We start from the raw sequence: 25,285 nt of genomic DNA on the forward strand, positions 1-25,285 counted from the left end.
TGTATATACATTTCTATATTTTACTTCACGTAGAAGAAAGGCTTCTGAAGATTTTAGTGTAAATTGATTTGTAAAACTAATTATTCTATATGGCATGTGGCATGTGGTGTGTGTATGTGTGTGTGCGTGTGTTCATGTGTGTCTGTGTATAGAGAGAGACTATTCATCATTCAAAAAATATTTATTAAGTGCCTCACAATGTGCCAGGAATCATTTTTCACTTGAAGAAACTAAGACTCAGAGTGTACAAATTCACCTTTTTGAGATTAGCAAAACTAAGAGGAGAGTCCAAGTAATTTCTTTTTAATAGAGAAAACTTCCATTAAAATGAATGGAAAACTATTTCAGAAGTATACCCATGTCTCCTACTGCCCAAGAATCCTGCCACCCTCCCTCAAACTGTATTTGGATTGGGGTAACAAGAGTTTAACTGGCCCTGGAACAATTAAAGAGCACCTATATTTTAGATATGTTTATGTAAATGGCATATTTATTTTGAGGAAACCATGAAACCAAGAAATGTAGATGTGGGCTCCAAGTAGTGCAGGTGAGCTGTGATATTTGATGGAGTAAGCGATAAAGGGTGGAATTGTAAAGATACTTGGGACTTTTGAGCACGTTCAGGAAATGAATTGTGTCGATTAGGGCAATTTTATGGGCAGCATCCAGGGGATTTAGGGTCATTAGAAAAAGAGAGGTTTGGACCCAGGCCCTATGGGGCCCAGAAAAAAAGAATCTTACTCCTTAGAGGAGAGAAAATCTGAGAAAAAATATTCTACTCTCTTGAAGATTAGCAGTGCAGGTAAGCCGGAAAGAGGAACAACAATCTTGAAAGACTGGTTTATGTGTGTACTAGATTTTATTGCTGTGTAACGGTATTACTACATACTTAGTAGCTTAAACCAACGCACATTTATGCTCTCACAGTTTCTGACATCAAGAGTCTAGGCCAGGCTTAACATGGCTTGATGAGAAGTGTAGGTCTGTGCCTGGGATTCAAACCCGTGAATCCTGGGCCGCCAAAGTGGAGCATGTGGACTTACTCACTATGCCACCACGCCGGCTCTCTGATGATTTTTTTCTTAATATTGGTTAACTGAGAGTTAATTACTTTAGCAATTTAGGTCTCGTAAAATGTGGTTATGTATGTGTGAATGTTTATGTGTGTGTATTTCATTTTATGCAAGACAATCTTTTGGAAAAGGTTAATGTGCATTGAATTATATAACCAAATTTTAAAATGATTTAACTTTTTAAATGATTCTACCATTTAAAAGAGTATTATTTTTTAAAGTGAAAAATAAATATTTTCGTCGAGTAGTGTCGTTCCCAGATTTTCTCCTCTTCTCTTTCTTTCCTTTTTTCTTTTCTACATGAATCTGCATTTTCCTATTTACTTAAAACAAACTAGCATGAACGTATAAAGTCTGAGTCAAGAAAAAACAATGAACACACACATTGTATTCTTATATGATTCTATATTCAAGTCAACAACTCTTAAACGGAACTTACCTTTTGCATTAAAAACATTTACTCTTAGGCTGTTATTGTGGACATCAGTTGGAGTTCAGCCTGTGATCCTTGTGTACTTAACATAAAAATGCACATATACATAATTAACACACCTGCAATGTTTTGTTAACCATGCTTATATAAAGAGAATCGGGCAATTTAGGAAATGAGTAATCAAGCAATAATGTATATCTGGTTTGATTTGTAGTGCCTCACGATGCACAGAGACCTGCAGTTTTATGTACATGTTGACTAGTTAAGTCACCTTTGTAACCTCTGTATAGCCTCTGTTCTTCGGGTTCTGTTTCCCGAAGCCAGGGCTGCAAAAATAAATAATCCAGGGAGAAAAATCAATGATTAGCTATTGCCAAATAACTCATAGTTTTCTGTGTGCAATTTATGAACTTTGGTAATTTGCAGGCTAATGCTGTCTCAGGCTGACTTACCCCACTGCCTCGCCTCTTCAGATCCTCCTTCAATGGCACCCCCGTGCTGTGGCACAGAAGATGTCTTTAGCCTTAGAAAGCTATTCTTGAAAAGGTGGATCTGCTGACGGAGGAGATAGAGCCTGCATCACTGAGTCATGTACAGAGGATTTCTGGATCACCCTCCATTGTCCATGGAGAATTCATTGTGGACATGGGATTTTGTTTGGGGGTATAGGGGTACGATAGAAAGGAAAGCAGCTTTTTCATAGAACTTCACACCTATGGCTTTAATAATCCCCAGAGAATTTCTGGGAGGAGGTGGCTGTGTTTTCCATTTGGGAGATGGTGGGACTCAGGTGTGAAAATGTCTCTTCTTGGTTACACTGTAGATTACGAGTAGAGCCGGGGCTGGCTTATAAGGCTTCCAAGCCCCAGTCCAGGAGCATGCAGCCAGAGCGCAGCTCAGTGCCTTGGCACTCCATCCCTGCTGTAATCAGTTTGTAAGCCTGGTCTCCATAAGAGGATCATTCCATCTCTGTTATCCGTCATTTGGCTTCATGCTTCATTATTCCCTGGAACCCTCACTGCTGCTGCTTTACCGTTTCCTATTGTGCTTCAATTATTTGGGGCTCAGATTAGAAATGCCAACCCATTCCCTTCCTCCACGGCCTGGGTTGGGCCCCCACACCCTACCAGGCTTCTCCTTCCCCTGCTCAGTCCTGCGTAGGACGTTCAGATCTCCTCCCTTTTGTAACCTAACCACGTGAAGCTTCCTTCCTTGCTTTTGCTAGGGGCTACAGGTTAAAGCATTTGCTTATTCTTTGGCTCCTCATCTTTTATTTTTAGCAGCGAGTTTCCTTTTACTGCTCCAAGATGATGGGAAGTGTTCTTTCTTGATGCTGGGAAAAGCACTATAGAAATGAAATATGTATTGCATTTCTACTCATTTGATTATCTTCTTCCCCAAAGCAGTTTAGCAAATTAACATTAAATCTGTTTTTGTTTCTTAAGCAAGGAAAGAATTATAGCTGCTCAATTGTTCCCTAGGTTTCTTGCCCAACTTCCTTTTCCCAGAATGATTTGTCCGTAAAATAAGAGGGAAGGAGGAGAACCCACTGGAGAGGATTCTGATGCTCCTGGCCCATGATGGATGTCCCAGTAAATGACAGGTCTGCTTTGGGAGGCACAGTGAGCCGTTTGAGTCTTTTCAACTGTTTGCTCTCGTGGGGGTTATAAAGGAAAAATGAAAAGGTCGTGGACATAGTCTCATTTAGAGGTTTATTGGAGCATGGCTAGACTATTCTAGAAATAGCCTTTATTGAAATATTATCTTGTCTGAGATGGTTCTTAGTGGGATACATTCTGAGAATTAATTGGGTGGCAGCTTTTGGTCAAAAGCTAAGAACAGGCACAAACAGCTTAGGAAGACTGGAGGTTGGAGTCTACCTCTAAGGAATAGTTTTGTTTCAAAGTAATGACTTCGAAATGGTGAGTCCCCAATACTTTATCACTGTGTCTGAAATTTCACCATTAGGAATTATTTTCGTCAAGCCTTCACAATCTCTAGAAGTCTCTTTAAAATAGCAAATAAACTAATTAATAGGAATAGAAATGTTTTACGTCATTATCAATTATTTATGCCAGAAGTATTCTCTTATGGACCTTGCCAATTCGAAAATGGACCAGGGCCCTGCTGAAATGCAACCTAGTGTAGGCATCTGAAACTTTGAGGGCGTGTGAGAAGCAGAAAAAGTGGTGCTGACAAGAGAGATGAGTTTAAAATGTCACCTGCTTCCCAGTTTTGCTCAGCTCTGGCCCTATCCTTATGGTCTGTATTGATGGCAGCTAGTGGAGAGAGCACAGAAAATAAAAACAAACCAATATTTCCAGGGTTCTGTCGTTTTGCCAGCCTGCCAAGTAGACAGACTCTGTTGATGGATTTGACCATAAATTGTGGTTGGAATGACTCTCGGGCCGTGTCTGGTTCTGTGTAGCCATAGCTGTGGAGGCTGAGGAAGTCTGGTGATTGGAGTGGCAGCAAACCCGACGTCCAGACCCCTGCCTCTCGCTTTTGCAAGAGACCTTTTTCTGCATCGTCTAGTCTCACCATATGATTGTAGGACAGTGCCTTCCCTTCTTTGGGCCTTCATTTCTCCGTGAGCAAATGAGCCATTGGTGTTGCAAGGCTTGGTAGTGCCAGGAAGAGCGAAAGAACAGAAGGGAATAACATTCCAAATCTGATGTCAATCAAGGACTGACAAATTCCGGGATTATGAGATGATGGGAACAATGTGAAGCTTCTGTTGGGGAGTCCAGAAACTTTATAGGGAAAGGGAGCCAAGGGGGAGAGGGAGAGCCTCAAAGAGGCCCAATATGTGTTTTATGTTCTATTTGTGAATTTGGGACTCATTTAAGGGGCTGGCTTGCAAATCCTCAGACCTCAGTTTACGCATAGCTTATGTGTAGCCACAGAGAAGCCATGCTACCCCTTCTTCCTGCCTGGTAGGCACTGTTATAGGAATGACACGAATGGAAGCTCACGTCCGTTCAACTTCATTCATGGGACTGTCTTGTTCCCTCACTTAACTCTACGTGTCACAATTTCCCAGTCTTGGCCTATGACTGTGGTTGGGGACGTGTCACTCCCAAATTAATAGTTTAATTCGTGCCCAGGGATAAATAGTGGGTAGAGGGGGTCAGCAGGGCAGTCATTTGGGGACTCTCGCTATCGCTCTTCATTAAGAAATGCCCCATGTAGAGATGGTTATTGCCTTTGCAAGCCGGAAAAAAGTCTATATATGTATGTATTTGTTGTTTCTGCTGAGTGATTCTGCTTCCTTGGTGCAGTGGTGGGAAGCACACTCCCTGCCGATCATCCGGCGGTTGCTTTGCCTCTTCCCTGGGTATTCCATATATTTTATCATCTACATGAAAATCATGGGTTCTGAACCTTGGTGAGACAGGGCTTTTGAAAGGGAGTGCTTTTGGCTGTGTTATATAAATCTGTTTCTCTTCAGAAGGACAGGGGGCATTTGGATGGGACTTCTAGTGCTACAGCCAAGCGTGGTAAAAACTGTGCCCAGAATTGGAAATGAGCAAAGCAAATTACCCAGTTCGGGGGCCACCAGAGTCCAGTCCTGAACTTAGAAATAGGTCACATTCTAGGAAGAGATGGATGTCTCCCGATCAGGATGTTTTGAGAGGCCAACCTCAGGCAGAGACTTCAGTAGAGGGGCAGGGGAGACTGTTACTTTCTCAGGATACAGGAATGGAAGGAGAAGTCTGCTTAGTGCAATAATTCATATTTTCTCTGTCATGTGAGGGAAGAGTCAGAATTATGACTGAGATTCCTTTGTTTCTCTCAGATGGGAATCTTCAGAGGAGAAAAACTTGAATTAATTTTTCCTTCCTGGTTGGTATGATCCTTCAGTAAAACCCCTCAAAGTACCAGCGTTGTTCTGCCCAAGAAGCCTGTTGGAAATGTACTTGCCATTTAATGTGGTTCCTGTCCTGCAAAGCAGAGATGGAGCCAGAAGTGAGGAGGAGGAAGATTGGGGAGCCAGAGTAGAGACCGTATCTTTTTGTATTGGTTTGGAGAAACAGCAAAGCTCTCTAAGAATGGATGCTATTATTATTATTTGGTTTTGCTGTTGGTGGTGGGAAGATTAATGAGAACTCAGTCTCTTCCAGTCCACTTCACATTCTGTACATCCTACTTCCATCTGCTGCCAAATCCAGAGCATACATTCCTTCTTAGCCCACACCCTCTTATTTCAGTAAGAATCAATAAAACATAGTGGGGGAGTGGAGAGAAATCTGATCCTCATTTACTATTTAACCTTAAAGGAGCTATTTCTACAGAAACCACTGGGATTGGTGTTTGGTCAATGGTGGCATTTCTTGGATAAATGAATTGCAATATTTTGTTTAAACAACTGAAAAGTTGGGACTTTAAGCAAAAACTTACACTGGGCAAGAACGATTGTAAGAAACTTTTTCTTGGGTTCCCCACCACATCCTGCCCATTCATGGGTTTTCTGTACTCCTACCCCCAATACCACCATCACCTCATCTATGAAATTAAATACCATGGTGGAGCTGGAAGGGACCTTTGAGAGAACCTAGTTCAACCCCATCATTTTACAAATTTGCAGACAGAGGCCCAGAGTAGTTAAGAGACTTACCCAAGGTTGTAGAGGTAAGCAGGGGCAAGCCAAGACCTAAACCCAGGTCACATGGGCCTTGATCTACTACTTTCTCCATCACACCGTGCTGTTCCTCAAAAAGTGTGGTACAGATGCCAGACAATTTCTCCTAACCTAACCTAGATTTCAGATAGCAAGTTGTAGTCAGCCTTTTCTGGCTGCCTGAGGGAGGGTGGGATATTCACTTTAGAAAAGTTTGCAAGCTGATGTCATTCTGATTTTGAGTTTGAGCCGAAGCTTACTGAAATGCTTCTTTGGTATTAGATTGTAGTCTTAGGGTGGTAGAAAGTTCTGGAATATCCCATCATTTCTTCTGGGCTCACTTTCATCATCTCTAAAATGAGGAATTTGGGTTGAATTATCTTTAAAGTCCACTTCAGTTTTAACAAGCTATGGTTCCTCTAGGATCATTGTTAAAATTCTCCGCCACCCCTCTGCAGTCACATTCAAGAAATGGGATCTTTAATGCATAATCTTCCAGAAATGGGTTTCACTGTTGATTCTGATTGACTCTGGAATATTGTCGTAGCCTCCTGAAGTTCCTCTAGGCTGACTCAGACCCTCAGGGGAACTTGGGACCGAATCTGTGGGAAAGCTGTGAGCAGAAGAGCTAGCACTTCACCCATTGGTCAAGAACTACCCAGCTTCCCCAATGTGGGCCTTGGCTGGAAGCTAGGCCAACTTGCCTCTAGTGGCCTCAAGAAATGGAAAACTAAAAAGAGGTGCCTGGCTTGGCCTGCCCTGGGGGATAGCTCATGACAGGTTTGCTGTTAGATCTGTCCATTCCTCTGCAGAGAATGATGTCTGCTTTCTGGTGTCAGCCTTACCCTGTTTCTTGCCAACCACTGAAAGGGCGGAGGAAGACTTTGGGAACAGGCCTCTAAGTTTATCTTCAAACCTAAATGTCGACTCTTTTCAATATAGGTTCTCTAAATTTGTTTGTCAGAATTTAAGAAACCCACACAGAGTGAATTTTCTTCAGTTCTCAGGGGTAGGGAGGAAATATTGATTTTGGCTAGGTTTTGAGATTGCCACCTTGCCCTGCACTCTGTCTGCAAAGCACCGGAGGTAACTTTCCAGGACATCTTTTTGTCTTTCCAAATCCTATTTAGTCATCAAGGTCAAATTATATCCAATGGTAAAACTCTTCCTGAACCAGCCATGAATTTATAATCAGTAACACAAGATTTAATTATTTTCTCTGTTCAGCTGTATTATAAGCTTTTTCAGAAGAAAGCAAATGCTTTATGCTTTTGATCTATCTTGTGGCTTCTATGTGATAATTTGTGCTTAATACATTGAAGCATAATGATCAAGAATGGGACCAGTTTCTCTGTCTGGAGTCAGCCTTGTTATTTTATAGTCTTGGCCTATGGAATTTATTGAAATATCTTTCAGGTTACACATAATCAGATCTTTGCGGTGCTGGATTTTACTCCTGGTGAGCTCAAAAACTTTGAAACTTAAAAAAATCACAGATGTTAAGATCCCACCACAGGCCCATAGAATCAAAATCCCTGGGGCACTAAGCCTAGGCATATGTATTTTTTAAAAGCTATCTAAGAGAGTCTAATGTACAACTATGCTTGAGAAAGCCTGACTCACGGCATATGAGGGCCGCTGTTTTATGGAAATGTGAAAAGTCCTCAAACATAATGACTTTGTGGCATGAGGACCAGAAGAGAGAGAGAGACAAAGAGCAAAGCAAGAATTATGGGTAGGTGGCCATCTACAGAGTGTGATTTCTAAGGGCCTAGTGAATTAAAATTCCATAATGAAAAACTCATTCCTTTGGCTTGAAACATTGTCTCTTGTTAAAATGGAAATACCTGTGAATCACATCTAGGTTCATTATATCTTTACCTGAGAACACATTGTGATGGGGTGTGGGGAAAGATCTGGAAAAAACGGGTGGAAGAGTGAGGAGCCGTTTCCAAGGGAGGATGCACACTTAGCAGAGCATCTTGCAGACAGTGGCAGCTGGACAAATATTGCCAGTTTGACTTGCTACCATTTAAGAGAAAACTACTCGAAAGTGAGACGGACTATTAAATATTGTATACTTTCCCCTGGCTGACCCTGACCTATGCTACCACCTCCTGAATTGAGAAGAAAGCAGCAGGAGGGCAACCTCACGTCCCCTGGGTGGCAGCCTCGTGGTCTAGGCTGGCCCCGAGAGCGAGGCCTGAGATCCAGCCTGAGGATTTTTCCTCTGACTTGCTGTGTGGCCTCCAGCCAGTCTCCAAACAGCTTTGGTTTCCTTGTATGTCAAACCAAGATAAATACCTAACTTCCTACCTCTCTGGGGCATTGTAAGGCTTCACTGCTGCCACTTTCATTAACATTTATACAAAGACCATAAGAAGAAAACTTCTGAGAAGTTTTAAGACTCATTATTTTTGCTATTAGCGTTATCATTGTGACATCGGAGCTTATGTAGCATGAGGTAGAAAGGAGAACATCACAAGAAGGTGAGAAAATGGAGAACACAACAAGTTCCCTCAGGAAAGCAGTGTTTGTAGTGGAAGAGAAACTCAGAAGGGGGTTTGGGGTTGGGGTGCAAGGGAGAGAAGCCTACAATTGATACCAGATGCCATCAGAAGCTAACGACCTGACAAACACCGTCCTCATAAAACAAATTCCTTAAAAAGGAAGCAAATGGAAATATAAGCTAGTGAAAGAATTTGCAGCAGCTGCCCTAAAACCATTTCTCACTTCATAAACAGGTCTGGGTTTGGTGCTTTTCCTTTTTTTTGTCTCGGTCTTATTTCGTGCCACTTTCTCCCGCTTCTGTGCTCCCTGTCTCACTCTTCCTCCTTTGCTGCCGGTGCTGGTCAGACTTTTCACACCGGTAGTCATAGCAACAGTAGTTAATGGAACCCCATCTTGATGGAAGGAGGCTCATTCAGAGTATTTGTTTTGTGCCTTATCTCAGCATGTATTTGTTCTCAGTGATGACACAAATTAATTGGATGGAATCACTGAAAAACAGCACGTGCTATTTCACATTAATTTCTTGCCAATAAGTTGACGTGAACCAGAACTGTTAAGGATTCTCTGTTTTTCCAGTACTCTCTGCTTGACATATTGAAGAAATATGCATTTTGTGGACATTAAGGGCATGTAGCATCTTTGAAACTTGGCGTTCTTTAACATCAGCAATGAGGTGTTCTAGTCTCATTCCATGAAGGGTGGTTAGGTTTCAGATCTCAGGTGGTTGCATAAAGACTCAGAGATAAAGGTTTATCTTCTGTATTGCATATCCAATTATCGGCACTGGATTGGGGAATTTGTGCTGACAATTAACAACCCCTCCCCACCTGGTCATATATGCCTCCCTCCATCAAGCTCCATGGAGTGAGTCTGAGGGATACCACACCATCGCAGGGAATAATCAGGGCTTAAAGGAGTCAAAAAGTTTTCTTTATACCACTCATCTCCAATCCCACCATCCTATACCTAATAAGCATAGATAGAAGAAACGAGAATGTCACTGACATATGACTTAAATCCCATGGGTACGAGATCAAGGGCAGCAAATCTGACATATTCAGATCAGATCCATCCTTTTGGGACTAGTGCTTTATAAATCAGTTCTCAATTATTTCAAGTCAATATGTGCATATTCAGTGATGTTTTATTTCCTACTTTCTTATATTGTTGCCCAGCTCTTTGATAAATTCATTGATTGCTAGCACAATTCAAGGGCAAATTGAGCAAATTAATGATACTGAGACTCACCGTTGTGTTGGCTAATTATTTAGCATCACTGGCAACAACATCAAAATGTCTTGTTGGTCTCTCCCACTAGACTGTGCATTCCTTAAGGGCATGATGCTTATTACGCCCCCAAGACTCAGACCAATGCCTTGTCAACTGTGAGTGCTCAGTAAATGTTTATAGATGAATGAATGAAGAGGGCAAGATGGTTGAATCATTGTTTGATAATGATATTTTTGTATTTCAGATCCCCATCTGTCACTATAAAATTGAATACATTTCCCATTTTGGTAGCCATTGACTGACTTTGCTGTCTATAATATGAACAATTTAACTCAGCAGTCTTTTATTGTATCTACTACAGCAAAGTATATGGTACATATAAAAATGGGTAAGAGTCAATATTTGTCTTCAAGAAGTTTGTAATCTAGTTGAAAGATTCAGCATTTAGGACACAACAAGATACCAATTGCCCTGTGGATCAAAGGATGAATAAATTAATTAAGTAAAGAACAAGCAAATGCCTGTATGACAGTAATGCAAGATAGAGTAAAAGAAGGGAGTTATTTGTAAAATTTCCCTGGGAGGTTCAAAGGAGGAAGATATTTGGCGGGGCTTCTTGGAGAAGGAAGGCCTTTTAGAAATCTCAACAAATTAAGCAAAGGTACAGAAGTGGGAAAACCAAAAATTATGGGCAGCTCAGCTCACAGAAAACAGGCGACTAAAGGTGGGACTTGGGCCATTTGCAGTGGAGTAGTAGAGGAATTAACCCGGGAACAATAACAGCCCTGTGGGATGTGTACCATTGCTGTCCCATCTTATGGCAAAAGGAGCTGAAACACTGGGGAATGAATAACTCGACCAAATCACACAGGTAGTAAATAGAGGAGCCAGGATTCCAATTCGGGCAGCCTGGAACCAATGCCCTAATTTTTAATCTCTACAGTTCTGCCTTGGTAAGAGAGTGGTAATCTTTTTGCTCTCTTGCATCCTTGCCACTGTTATGGTCCAGGCTGAGTCTCCCTGAATCCTGGGGAGTTTCTCTCTCTCTCATGTTCCTGGTTGATTGGCCCTGGAGATCCAGGCAGCCATCCTCCTCTGCTGAGATGATGTCCTGGAAGCACCTGGCATGATGTGAGGCATGTGGCAGGGATTTAATATGTGTGAGTTTCCTCTTCCTGTCATGGGCTCAATTCCTCATTAGCCAGCGCTGATTCTCAATGGTGTGTCCTACTGTTGCTGTACTAGTTGTCAAAAATATTTCCATACCAATCAGTAAATAAAAGTTGCCTTTCCTGCCATCTCAGATACACAGACCCTTCATACAGGTCCCCCTGGGACCAACCCGTGATCAAACAATAAAAGGTTAATGCCTGACACAACCAAGGACTCCCAGGATGCACTCCTGACCTTTGTCCTGGGTCTGTTCTGATTGTTTGGGGTCCAGCAAACAACTGGTGGTTAAATATTTTTAGGATTACCCTCTGATCTGTTCATTTCTGATGCCATCCAGCTCTTCAGACACATACTCTACCTTGTTCTGTTACCATTTTGTCCTCCTCGAAGAGCCTTTGGTCAGTTAATCATCACTTGTTAGGTGACATTGTTCTTTTTTTATTTTATGTTGCATGCTTCCAGGTCATATAGAAGGAGATGACGAGTTTAGTGTAGGTTTGGGAGAAAAATTCTTCTCTTTGGTTTAGAGGCACTTCCCAGAGGGACCTGCAAAGTCTTCGCTGCTGCCTGTTGGTTCCAAGTCAGTCTAAGATGCTTCTGTTTCTCTCATCCCCAGCTGTGTCCATCGGCCCTGTGGGGAGCAGGGCAGCTGTGTGCCTCTGCTGCTTGATCATGCAGATGTGGTGAACTGTACCTCTGGTGGCCCAGGTCACATGAAGTGCGCTATCACCTGTCAAAGGGGGTTTGCCCTTCAGGCCAGCAGTGGGCAGTACCTCAGACCCATGCAGGTGAGTTGGAAACCTTGGTCATGAGGACCAGGCTCTGGGGGAGGGAAGGTACTCATGCTCCTCTCCCTGGCCAGACTGGGGAAGGGCAGGGGTTTTTAAATCATTTGAAAGGAAAAATGAGGATTTTAACAAGCAAGGAGAAGCCTGGCTTTCTAGAAATGCAAGGTATATAAGAGCATGCGTAGTGCCAGTTAACTAGTGTCAGTTTCTCTCCAGGTGGGCAGTAGAGAGGAAAGCTTATTCTGTTCTTCTCTCTTGTTTTTGTCTTCCTGTCAGAAATTATGTTCCCCTCTTTTGCTTCAAGATGAGAATGCCACCGTTTAGACTTATCCACAGTTTGCTGGCAAGCTAGGTTGCAGTCAGCTGTCTGGCTCATTGTCTGACCCCCCAGCCCTCCTCACAAGAAGGCTCGAGAAAAGAGTCTGATTTTGCTCCCTCTGTTACTGAGGTGGAGATTCTATCATGATTCTAGCTTCGACTTAATTTTCCAAATTTCTGCAAGCTACCACAGCACCACTTCCAGGATTTCAAGGTGATTTGGATGTTGTCGAATAGATGAGTTAAGAGTGTGGTTGGGAGACAGACCCAGAATGAAATTTTGGCTCCACTATTTTATTAGGTGTGTAATTTTAGTTAAAAACAAACAAACAAACAAACAAGAAACTAACCTCTTTAACTTTGTTTCCACATTTACAAAATAATTAGAAGAGAAGAATTTATGTCATTGAGTTAATATGATTACAGATTGGAAATAATTTAAAAGCTTCTAGCAAAAAAAGGCACATAGCACTCTGTTAAGTTGCCATTATTATGAGCGTGATAAAGTATTCTCAACTAAGAATTTTATTTTCCATCTTTCCTTTAGAGAGCTTTCGATATTCTACAGAGGAATTTTAAACTTGAACTCAACCATTAAAAAACATGACCATAATACGAGACAGAGAAAGGATGCCATAGGCAAAAGACAGTTGTACTTAAGCTTGGGATGGTGCAGACAGAGCTGGTGTGAGGAGAGTGCAAGCTTGATTGGCAGTCATACATCAATGGTTTGGAAGATTGGAATGTCTTTCCTTTTGTACCAGTTGACTGGTACAGCAGTTGACTGGTTAGCAGGATCCACTGGAGAATTTCAGTTGCATAAAGATAGTCAGAATTTAAAGACACAATTTTTGGTTTCAGATGGTTTAGGTTCTGCATAGAGAGAAACAGTTTTAATAGACCTTGAGGCACCAACTCCTTGGTCTATGATGCTTTGGTCAGAAAGGCAGAGCTCTTATCACCTGCTCTTAGCCCAGCTTAACTCACAGTAGAAAAGAGATGGAAAGAATAAAAAAAAATGTAGGGACTGAATACATTTGTGTGATAGATAAAGAAAGGGAGAGAAGAAAAGACGGCATTTGCAATAGATTAAAATTAGGAGCAAATTCAAGACAAAATGGACAATACTTAAGGAAGCCAGGAGAAAAACCAGGCAATATATGCAGAATTTGAGACCTTCTTTAACTGATCATTGTGGTTTGAGTCAGGCTTCTAGGCTGTGATAATTGTGTAAGGGACAGAGTCTGGGTTGGGAGGAGGAAGATGGGAGCTCACCCTTTGCCAACCATATGGTGAAGTCAGCAAACACAGCTCTCCAGCTGACTGCTCCTGTCACCCGAGGCTGGCCCCACTGAGGAAATTATACACTCCCGGCTCGTGATCACAAGATAATGGGGATATTTGCTTTTGGTGGACACAAGAGCTGAAACTAAACAGAAAAATGTGTCTGGCTTTGAATTGGGTCTTGCTGGCAGGAACAGGGAAACACTGGGAAGCAGGGAGGAACAGCTAGCCAGGAGTGGGTGTCAGAGGTTACAGGTGTTTTTACCAGTCATTTTACCTGTGGCTTTGGTGCCACTGTAGTCAGCTGGTGGGATGGCTGGCTGAGCCCAGAAGCTCCCCGCTGTCTCTTTGACCTGTGGTAACCAACAGCTAGAGCAACGGCTCTGCTTTTTCCCGAACATGCCAGGAGCTTGCAGGTCTCTCAGTCCCTGCTCATTCTGTTCCCCTCATTCTGAACATGTTATTCTCCCCCTTCCCCTCTGCTGCTGGGAAGTCCTGCTCATCTTTCAAAGGCCAGTTCCTGTGCCGTCTAATCTGAGAACCTCCTGCCAAACACTCTCTCTCCTGCCCAAGGATAAGCACTCACTCCTCCAGCCCGCGTAGTGCTGTCTCACCACCACAAAACGAGCACATGTATATAATATTGCTGTATTTTTCACAAATTTATATTTTCTTTCTTCTTAGTCCCCATTTCCTCCTCCTTTCGTTTTATCGTTTGCATTCTTTGTATTGTATTCTCTCAAGTTGTTATAGAAGAGGGTCGGATATAGCAAATAAAAATCTATCTCTTGCACTTTTGTTCCTTAATTCCTTTTCTCTCTTCCTCTGTCTCTCTTTCTTCTTCCTTCCATTCAGATGTTTTCTGAGCCACTGTTTCAACCTGCAATTTGCTCTACTGGTGGATTATTATCTTCTTGAGGGCGTCTTGTTTATCCAAACCTAGTATAGAAACTGGCCCTTGTAGGTGCTCAGTAAATGTCTCTTCACATATTTAGTGATAATGAACTCTAGGGCCACCCTACAGGAATGCTAGGCCCGGAGAAATGGCTGGAATCGCTCAGATTTAACCACGAGGTTTGGAAAGCGCCTTGTATGTGTTAATTCTCAGTTGTTCTTAGATGCCATGCACCGTTCTCAATGGAGGTAATTCTCTTCAGTGGCATTATTGGTTGGGTCCCAGCAAGAAATAGGTAACATGCTCAAAAGTGGGCAATTTGAGAGAATTTAATAAAGGAACTACTTATAAAGGTGGGGGCAGGGTATAGGGAAATGACAAGGAGATGGCTCAATATTCCGGGGTGAAGGGGTTCTGTTATCATCCCTGGGCATGGGAAGTTGACTGTAGGGAGCAGTTAGCAGAACCCTCAGGGAGAGAGTGTAGGGGCTGGGTGGAGAGGGCTGCCAAAAGACAAAGCCAGCCTGCAGCAACCTTCCAGGGAGGGAGGAGGAAGAACGAGCATCTCGACCTCCCGTTCCTCCCCCCGCTCTCCAGTTTCCTGCCAGGGCATTCTGGGTGCCGAACTGAACCCAAGCACAAGACAGAGGCATGAAATCCACAGGGGCAAGGGTCCCTGGGAGCAGAGCAGGGTGAAGAGTAGAGAACGGATCTGGAAAAGCATGGGGAGGGCAGTCAAGAGTCGGCCTGGAGGAGCAGCTCCATTTAATGATTCTCTTACACTAACAGGGGCTTTCATCATATCAACCTGGGTGTCCTGAGCCTGTACAGTAAGACAATAAGGCAAAAAGAGGAAGAGAGTCAAGATAATTTTACCTGTTTTGCACAAATAATTGCCAGGACTCTTCCAAAGCCTGGAAACTATTTTGATAAACCTTTTTATGAGACTTTGACAGAGGAAAATTCTCTGTTTCTAGAAGGAAATTCTGCTCACATGTTCCTCTGGGCACTGGGACCGGGCTGTGAGCTGCATGCCTATTGACTGTGGCGTTCCTGACCCGTCTTTGGTGAACTACGCAACCTTCTCTTGCTCAAAGGGAACGGACTTTCTGAAACGCTGCTCAATCACCTGTGTCCCACCAGCCAAGCTTCAAGGTATGATCTGGCCAACTGGGAACTGTATGCAAGTTCTCTTCGCTTCCTCTCTCTTTGGGGTTCCTTGAGGATCTTTTCTTCACCCCAATACCCTTCCCATTTGCTCTGTTGTACCAGCCTCTTCTGATAACACGGTAACACCAGCAAAGTCCCAAAGGGGCAACACTAGTCTTTGTCTGGATGACCTGGACAGATGCCCTTGCTCAAGATCTCATTAATGAAAGCAACTTAGACTTTCCTCTGTTTTTATTTGATTGTATAATCATGAGTCAAGCCAACTAACAGTTTGCTGATAATATTAATAATCAAGATACACTTTACCATGCACATTTTTTTATTTAATATTTGCAGCCATCCTATGAGTTAGGTGCTTTTGGTTCTATTGTACAGATGAGAACACAGATATGAGCTGTCCCTGACTATACTGCTAGTAAGGGATGAAGATAGAGTGGAATCTGCTTTGATCCCACACCTTCCTCTTTACGTCTTCTCAGACTTGGTGTGCCTAACAGTGACCCAGGAGCCCTATTACAAATGCAGCTTCCTGAGCCTCACACTGACAGATTCTGGTTTAGTATATCTGAGGTGGGCTGGTGATGCTGCTGTGGGAAGCCGGTGGATTGCACCTGGAGAAACCATGAATGATACTGCGGTGTGTGGTGTGGTGTTTAAGTATAGAACTTTGCATCCAAACCGCCTGGGTTCAAACTCTGCCTCTCTCCCTTACTAGCTTGGGCAATGCCTAAACCCAATTTTCTCATCTGCAAAATAGGGGATAATGATGGTATCTATTTCATAGGGTTGTTTGAGGTTTGGAGTTTAAACAAGTTAATACATGTAAAATGCTTAGAACAGTGCTTGGCATATGATAAGCACTATAAAAATGTCCCCTATTATTATTATAATGCTTTCCATGATACTGTCACTGCTCTATTTTTATTATTTGTAGTTAGGAAGTGAGGCCATGAGTTAGTCAGTAGCCCTTCTCTCACTCAGGTCAAGAAATAGTTATCTGACCTCTGTTCTCTATCAGAGATCACACTGAGTGCTCTGTGGGTGAAAAGATAAAGGATAAATGTTTGACTTGAGATTTTAGAGAAATTGCTCGACAAAGATAGTGCGGCCTTCTAAGAAAGCCAATATGTTGACAAGGTTTCGTTCTTTCTGCTGTGATTTTGTTTCTGGACTCTCTGTTCTGAGCATCCTGTGCTTCTCTCTCCTGGAGTCAGGACTGAGCCCGTGGCTGACCTGTCTTGAAGATGGGCTCTGGTCTCTCCCCGAAGCCTACTGCAAGCTGGAGTGCGATGCACCCCCTGATATCCGCAACGCCAAGTTGCTCCTGCCTCACTGCCTCCAGGGCAACCATGACGTGGGCTCTGTCTGCAGATACGAATGCAAGCCCGGCTACTACGTGGTGGAAAGTGTGGAGAGTAAAGTCAGGAAGTAAGTTGGATTGTTCCTGATCCTTGCAGCTCTTGCTACCCTCGAACCTTGCTCCTGTTTGCCAGTTTGTAAATCCCAGACCATTGTTTTGGAAAACATATTAAGACCTTCTGGGTTATCTGCTGCTTGGTGCGTGTGTTTGTTTTTCTGTGTAATCTCTCTGCACCTGCACAAGGGTATTCCCCACTCATGACAGGCAGATTGACCAGGTGTGCTTTCTGTAAAGATACTCCTTCCCATAGGAGATCCCGCAGTCTCACTTAGGTGCTTTTGGAGAGAATCTCTGCCCTAATTATCATTTTCCTTGAAAGTCAGTGTTAGGAGCTTCCCAAGAGTTATGTCCGTCACCTGCATCCCCCTGTGTGCTGGAACATCCTCATCAGGCAGGTCAGAGGCTTGTGATTGTGGCTCTGGCAGAAATGGTCTGGGCTGGTCCCCAGTTCAGACTCTTATTAGCTACGTGATGCTGGACAGGTTTCTTTCTCTGCCTCAGTCTTTCTCATCTAAAATAAGGATAATAATAATATCTACCTATTAGTGCTGATGTCAGGGCTAAGTAAATTAATATGTATAAAACCTAAGATTCAGTAATTTATTTTTAAAACATAAAACTCAACACATATTAGTTATTAATATCATTATTAGAGTCTTTCTGCTTTCTTCTTCCTGGACTTTGTGTATACACACTCCTAGGCGCAGAAACCAAGGTGCCTTTCTTCTGAAGGCACGGCGGATTAGAAAGAACAAAAGCTTTACAGCACGCTTTAAGAGGAAAGGCTTTGACAAGAGTCATGATGGGGTTCAAATCCCAGTGTCCCCCCTTCTATCAGCTGAACAACCTCAGGCCATTTACTCAACTCTTTGGGTCTCTGTCTCCTTCTTTGTAAATCGAGCATAGTGCCCGCATCCGAGTGTTGAGTTGAGGATTAAATGAGATAATCTATATGCAGCCCAGTGTCTGCGTTATGCCAATTGCTCAGTCAATGGTTTCAGAAAAAGAAACTTTTTCTGAACAAATGAAACAAACAAAAAGCTTTCAGGAAAAGAAACTCCTTGTACTCAGTAAATAGTAGCTATTCTTTCCCTACCATAAATTATGTCAGTACAGGAGAAAATCAAATTCATTTCTTATCCAGGTCTTAATTAAAGATCTGACCATAGTAAGTAGTTTTTTTTTTAAGATTTTTTTCTTTTTCAAACTAACAAAATCCCAGCCATGGCATTACCAATGATGCCAGGAGACGTGAACTTTGCTTGTAAGCTAGAATTCCCTAAAGGGGCAGAGGAAAATCAGGACCCTTACTCTCTGGCTTTCTTCTAGTCAATGCCCAACCAGCTCAGTATGGGGTGGATTGCGTCTGGCTGCGCCCAGGACCTTCCACTCCAGAGAAAGCCCAGGCTTCTCCGTGGGAGGGGAGAAGGAAGCCCCTTCTCATTCTCTCAGCTGAGGCAAGAGCCAGGCTGATTAGAAAATGAATAATACTGATGAAAAATTCAAAGGAGGAAGCACTCTGGTTCAGTGGAGTCTAACAAGAATAGTCAACAGTTTTTGACAGCTGAAAACACATTTGTGTGTGATTTTCGTAGGCTCCAGCTCAATTTGCATAGGCACCCGTTGACAGGCAGGGAGTGCCCCTGTCATCTTCTAGTGAGAATGGCCTTACAACTAGCCTGAAGGATACTGTTTCCTTGCTTTTTTCTTGTCTCTTCTTGCCTCTCTTTTCACACACCTGCAGCCAACTTGGGTGTCTACAGAGCAGTGCAGTGAAGACTAACTAAGGGGGAGAGAAAAGTCTCAGGACCAGGAGGAATTAAGGGTGGAGGGAGTATTCCAACTTCCTCAGCCCGTGGCTGAGCTTCCAGTTGGAAACAATGAGACTTCCCCCCAGAGCAATGGCCTTTCTACCTTACCCTGCCTCTCTGATGCTGCCAGCTTTCCCACCCTGAGCAGGGGCACTCAAGGACCGTTTGTTGGCACAGCGTTTCTCGTTGAGAAACTGGAAGCTTGCATCACAATGTCGACATCGGTTTTGGCTTAAACATTTACATTCGCAAGCACCGTGCTGAGGAGAGATTAAATTATTTACCACTCTCTGTAAACGGATTTAAATCTCAGCTTACACCTGTTTACATAGCAGGCGACGGATTGGTAATCAGAAGTTTGCAAGTCAGGCGTAAATCGCTGTCACTTGCTGCTTGTGTTTATTCAATGAACTATGGAACTGTCAGCCTTGTTCTTCACTTGGTGGAAAGAGCCCAGAGTTGTACAAATGGGGCCCTAAAGTTCTTTCTAAGACATGCAGGCAGGAGGAGAAGAAATTGAGAAAAGCAGGGAGGGAGAGCAATCCAGACAGAGTGGGCACTTGTTAATTTTATGCAGTTCTACTAATAGTGGAAAAAACCCACTTCATGGTTCGCACCTAGTTTGCATGATCCTGAACCATGTACTCAATATCCATGTGTCTCCATTGTTGAATTCATAATGTGAGGGGTAGTAATATTTCTATCCCATAGTGTTGTTTTGAGGCTGAAAGTAGGTAATGTGCTGAAAGCATTTTATAAATTATTAAGTTCAATACATGTGCTAGATGTCACTTTTTGTTCTTTCTTTTTAAAAGAAGAAACAACTACCAAGATCTCAGCCAAGTCCGTTCCCTTCCTGCTTCTTCTTGAGTCTATTGAATGTTGTTTCAAGAGAAAAGAAAGATAAGCACTGGATCTGACTTTTCTCTTCAATCCAGTCTGTTTCAGCTTGGTCCCATTCAGCTTGGGGATGGCAGGGATGGCACGGCTGCGGCTGGCACATTCATCATGTGCATGCTCTATTCCAGTGTCTGGGTTAGGAATGAAGAAACACACATGAATAAGATCTAGGCTTTGGGTTCAAGGAGCACACAGCCTCCATGTTCTCTCTCTCAGGTGCATTATTTCGCCTGGAAGCGTAGCTCCGAAGGGGACGTGGTCTCCAGGTCATCACTTTCTCCTGGCCCGTGGATTTCTTGCCCATTCTTCCTGGGATTGGAGGGTGATGCTGCTCACACTATATCTAATCCCTGAGGACAGGGAAATGCATCGCTTACGCCTGGGTCAAGAACTCTGACCTTGAATTCATGGGTGGAGTCAGCATCACCCAAACGCCATGGATTCTCCAGAGGAAAATTGAGAAGGAGGATACGAGTGGGTGTTGGGGGGCAAAAAATATTGATAAAAAAAAATAAATGCCCCTTATCTAGTGCAGCTATACGATGGCACAGCCAAATCATGAAATATCCTGTCACCATTAAAGATGTTTGGAGAATATCAGAAACATGGGAAAGCATTCACAATACAATCAGTGATAAGTGGTTAAAAGGAAGAAAGTAATTGTTATAAATGGCATAGTCCCTATTTTCCATATTAAAAGTATATTTTATCACTCTTTTTCAATAGCTGGAAATGGTTATTAATAATCATAATCTCAGGTAGTAGGCTTATAGGGAGTATAACTTTTCTTTTTCTGCTCGTTTATATTTGCTAAATTTTCTAGACTTTGCAATGAGATAGATGGATAAACAGTTTAGAAACAAGATAATGAAGTGAGCTCTAAAAAGTAGATTGTAGCAATTTGTGTGGGGGCAGAGAGTGAAAAAAGGAAAACCAGACAGATCTTTCTAAATAGGCAAATCAAAGCGAGACCAGCCCTCCGAGATGGTAGAAAAAAGGGTATGTGGAGCTTCCACCCCAGGCACACAAGTCCTTCTATGTTTTGGGGACAAGCATTATCTCTGTTTCTGAAGGCCATTCTAGACCTCTTCTCCTCCAATCCTGATGCCTCTTCCCTAACTTCCAGCCTGTCACCTCCCTCCCTAAAGTGGAAAGGTCTGCCCACAGGTGTGCGAGCTAATCTACACCCCCAAATATGTTCTCTCCCTTCGTACTGTCCAAGATGAATTTCTCCACCTTTGCTCTGGATTCCGTCTCCCTTTTTAGGAATGTCTCTCACTCCACTCTTCTTCTTTGCTGCACTGAACCCTCTCTCCTCCCCTCACCTGCTTACTTCACTTTAGTTGTGCTCAGGCCTCTCCTGTGTTAAAACTCAAACAAGTGGAGCTTTTACTTGATCCCATGTCCCCTGTCAGCTACCGCTCTTTCTCTCTCGTCTTTGCAGTGAGACTTGTTGAAAGAGTTATCTGATTCACTGTCTCCATCTTGCCCTTGTCTTCTCTGTCCTTCACACTTGGACACTCAGGTTTTTACTTCCATCTCTCTACTAAAGCGGAGCCTACTGTGGACCTCCGTGCTGCCGAATGCAGTGACTCTTGTTGGAACTTATGTTGCATGAGAATATTTGGCTTATGTTGTAGTCACCCTGAGAGAGAGGATGGACCTTCCCACCCAAAATTTTGTTCGGATGTTGAAACTAATGGTGCCACAAACAGACCAAGAGAGTAGGAAAAGGTCTGTTACTCACATAATGAGGCTTTCTGGGGAGAGAAGGAGAGGATCCCAGCTTGATCTTCAAATGGCTTGAGAAGTCAGGAAAGGGAGACTGGCTGGGGGTTTATGGTGGTTGGGTAAGGGGCTTGGGTGGGAGTTTCTGCATGTGAACAGGACCTGGTCTGGTGTGAACTTTTTGCTGGTGCCCAAAGAGGAGGCGCCCAGGCTTTCTTACAGGCTTGCTGAGATGTGGGAGATGGTGGGGCTTGAAAGCTGTCAGCAGTCAAACGTCAAAAATTGAGGCAGGCTCTTTATTAAAGCATAATTGCCTACGCCTTCCTACTTAAAACTCTTCCTCCTTGATTTTGTGCCATCTCACTCCCTGATTTTCCTTCTTTTTCTCTATCTCTTCTCAGTTTGCTTTTCTAGCTTTTCTTACTCTGCCCATTTCTTCAGTGTTGCTGTTTCTCTGAGCGCACTTTTCTCTCTTGCTCTACACACCTGTTGGGGATGAAGCTCATTTACCCCATCACTCGACTACCATCCATGTGCTAATGATTCCTAAATCCATACCTGCCCCTCTAGTCTCTTCCCTTAAGGGCCATAGGGCACGTTAGGGCAACTGCCTACGGATATTGCCACTTAGATGGCCCACTTGCATCTCAAACTCTTAGTATACAGAACAGAGCCTATTCCAGCTTCTTTCAAATCTGCACATCCTTCTGTGCTCCTTGTGGCTGGTTTGGTCCAGGAATCTGCACATAACCTAAGACTCGTCAATGTCCTTCACTCTCAATCAAATCAGTCATCATCTCCCTTCAAGTGTCATCATTTTACTGACTCTCAGATGTGCCCATTTCTCCCTATCCCGGCTGCCACTTCTCTATAATAGGCCACTGTCGTTTTTCACTTCCGAACTAATCTGACTCCAGTCTTTCCCTCTTCAACACATTCACCACTTTGCAGCAAAAATGATCTTCGAGAAAACTCAAATCCAGTTATAGTATTCCCCTACACAAAACTGAATGACTAGGCTTCCTGCCATTTCATTTAGGAAAGAAAAAGCTTAAACTAAAAATAGTTTCAAGGCCTTGCATGCTCTCCCTGGGCCTTGCTTACTTCTCCAGCCTCATCACTCTCTGTCTTCCTGGGAGACTGCTTCCCTCCAGCTGTTACACACGACACCTTCGATAGCACAGGCTCTTGTGCTGCCGGACTTCTTTCACTTCTCCACGTGTGCCGTGGCCAGCGTGCCTCTGGGCCTTCAGATATGCTGTTTCTTCTTCCCACGGCTCTCCCTGACAGTCACCTTTTTGCTTAGCTAATTCCTGCTTTCCTATTTTTAGCATAGATGTGATTTTATCTAGGAAGCCTCCTAGATGTCTCCAGACTCCCGTTGCACACAGAACTTCCTTGGCAACATCGTTTATCTCACTGAGCAGAAATGGCCTGATTACCTGTCTGTATTCTCCAACAGCCCATGAATATTTGTTTAGCATCACGTGCCCAATAGCTAGTACATTTATTGGTAGATATTCAATAAATACATTCTGAATGGATGAAGACTAAACTTATAAGAAAAATCACAATAGGATTTTGATGTTAAAGCTGATGCTAAAAAATGGTGAAGAAAATGGAGTTTTTCCTATGAAATGGTAGAGATCTCTACTTCATCTTTAGGGTGGAAGAAAACTTTAAAAATATATGTGTATGTTTTTCTTCCAGCAATTGTCTCTGCAACGTAAAAGGAATGGTCATTCTCCAAAGACGGTTTTAATTTCATTTATTTAACAGACTTTTAACTTGAGTAGCACCAACTGTGTACAAGTTAATAGCAACAGAAAAAGGATTAGACCCATCCACAAGCTCACCAGAACAATGGTTCTTATATTTGGTTGCACGTTAGCATCATCTGGAGAGATTTCAAAACTCCTAATGTCCAGCTCACGGCCCAAACCAGTTACATCAGAATCTCTGGAAGTGGAACCCAGGCGTCAGTATTTTGCAAAGCTCCCAAGTCACTGATACACAGCCAAAATCAAGGAGCACGAGTCCAGTGGAACCTTTGCTCCTGTAAAAACAATATCAGTCATGGGATTTTGACTTTCCTAAAGAGATCCAGAGTAATGTTTTCTTTTTTCAAAATTAGTGTAGCAGCACTTTGGCATGCCAGATTTTTACGTGTCTCTTTGAGGTTTGTTTATTTTGGGAGATAATAGAGAAAGTACAAACTGAATTGTAACTCCAAAGAAACTATAAAGTTTAGGTAGTTTCAGGAGTTCTTTCTTAGTCACATTTTATAATTCACACACACTCTCCTTTAAGCCCTTTTCTTTTGCTCCCATGCAATTTGCTTCCACATACACATCATCATTAATCACTCCTTCATTGTTTCATTAACCTGACTTCCTAGGAAACTGAAATAAATGTGTTTGACTTATATTTTATCAAAAGACCATATTATATTCTCTCTTATCTTTTTATCTCCTTATTGTATGCTTACCTTTTTCTCATTAGGTGTTATCTTTATGTGTGAAGGTCAGGTTAGCGACATTAGGGTGCATAATTAATTTAACTTCTAAATTATTCCAACCTTCTAACTTAACTTAGCCTCTCCCTCTATAAGTCATTCATCAAGATGCCATCTTACGTAGTAGTCAGCTTTCTTAAAAGTAGGTGTAAACAGCCACCCTTTCTGAGGGTGGCCCATGGTCTCAGCTTTTCCAAAGAACATAAATCTATTTAAGTTCTATAAACACAAATGTAGGTCAAGACTGTAATAAATAGTCTTCGCACTGTGACCATTTACCGTTTAACAGATGTTTGGTTGGTAAACCCCTTCAGTGGGGTTTGTCTGATCTGACCTGGCGGGAGGGCTGGGATGGCCCTGGAGCTAGACATGTGTACTTCACCGATCTCTAAACACTCAGAAAGATCATTTGGTACAGGGAGTTCAAAAGCATAAGGCCTGGGCTCTGCTCTGTTGGGTTGATGATGATGATGGTGGTGATGATGGTGATGATGAGTCATCATTATGTACTATGTGTGCCAAGCATTTTACATACATTACTGCTTTTATTTATTATGACACTAATCAATTTTATTCTATAATAAGATAATAGTGTAATATAATATGATATAGTAATATATAACTTGATATAATAATAATAATACATTTCGGTATCTTAGTATCCCCTATTACAGATGAGGAGACAGGTTCAGAGTACTGTTAAGTAGCTTTCCCACAATCACTCAGTCAATATACGGTGGTAAGACCATTCTGACTCCAAATCTCATGCTTTTGGCTAAGACTTTCGATCTTGAGCAAATTTCTACATTTCTCTGGGCTTCTTTTTCCAGATTTGTAAAATAAGGGAAAATCTGAAGTGACTTCCTGCTCTAAAAGTCTATATTTTATTTTCTATCTCAACAGAATCAATGAGAAGAGTTAAGATTTTGGTATAATACCCTTGAGAGAAGTGACATATAGCAATTTATTATCACCAGGAAATAAAAAGCAGCAGCAGTATGTTATAAACACAAATACTACACAGGCACAATCTTAGTGGGCAATACTTCTGGTCTGAATGAAAAGCCAAGGTTTTATTCTCTTTCTTTCAATGGGTTTCGGTGAATTGTTTTCCATTCACAACAAGAGGATTAGATCTAGGTGTTCCTTGAAAACAGAATATTGGATACATTTTTAAGATTTCTAGAATTGAGTTTAAAAATTAAGCAGTTCCCTAAAACTTCTGAAAAAGACAATTTAGTCAAATTGCGAAGAAGGCTTTCCTTAGTCCAAGATTTATCTCTTGGCTTCGTGGTTAATTACACAGGTTCTGGGGTTAGTAAGATCTAAATCTCAATCCCAACTCTGTTATTTGTTAGCTCTTTGACCTTGGGCAAGTTACTGATCTGTACTGAACATCACTACTCTTATGTATA

The 25,285-nt window shown here is 42.5% G+C and overlaps 1 protein-coding gene across 1 annotated transcript in view; it reads left to right on the plus strand.

Annotated features, from left to right (window-relative positions):
- Positions 1-25,285, plus strand: part of PAPPA2 (pappalysin 2) — a 257,488-nt gene that overhangs the window by 170,362 nt on the left and 61,841 nt on the right. The window contains exons 14-16 of the mRNA XM_046680507.1: positions 11,658-11,829; positions 15,304-15,481; positions 16,711-16,924. Of these exons, the coding sequence (XP_046536463.1) occupies positions 11,658-11,829; positions 15,304-15,481; positions 16,711-16,924 (564 nt within the window). The remainder of the gene's footprint in view (positions 1-11,657; positions 11,830-15,303; positions 15,482-16,710; positions 16,925-25,285) is intronic.

The sequence above is a fragment of the Equus quagga genome, chromosome 13 (genome assembly GCF_021613505.1).
Source record: "Equus quagga isolate Etosha38 chromosome 13, UCLA_HA_Equagga_1.0, whole genome shotgun sequence".
NCBI classification, from domain to species: Eukaryota; Metazoa; Chordata; class Mammalia; order Perissodactyla; family Equidae; genus Equus; species Equus quagga.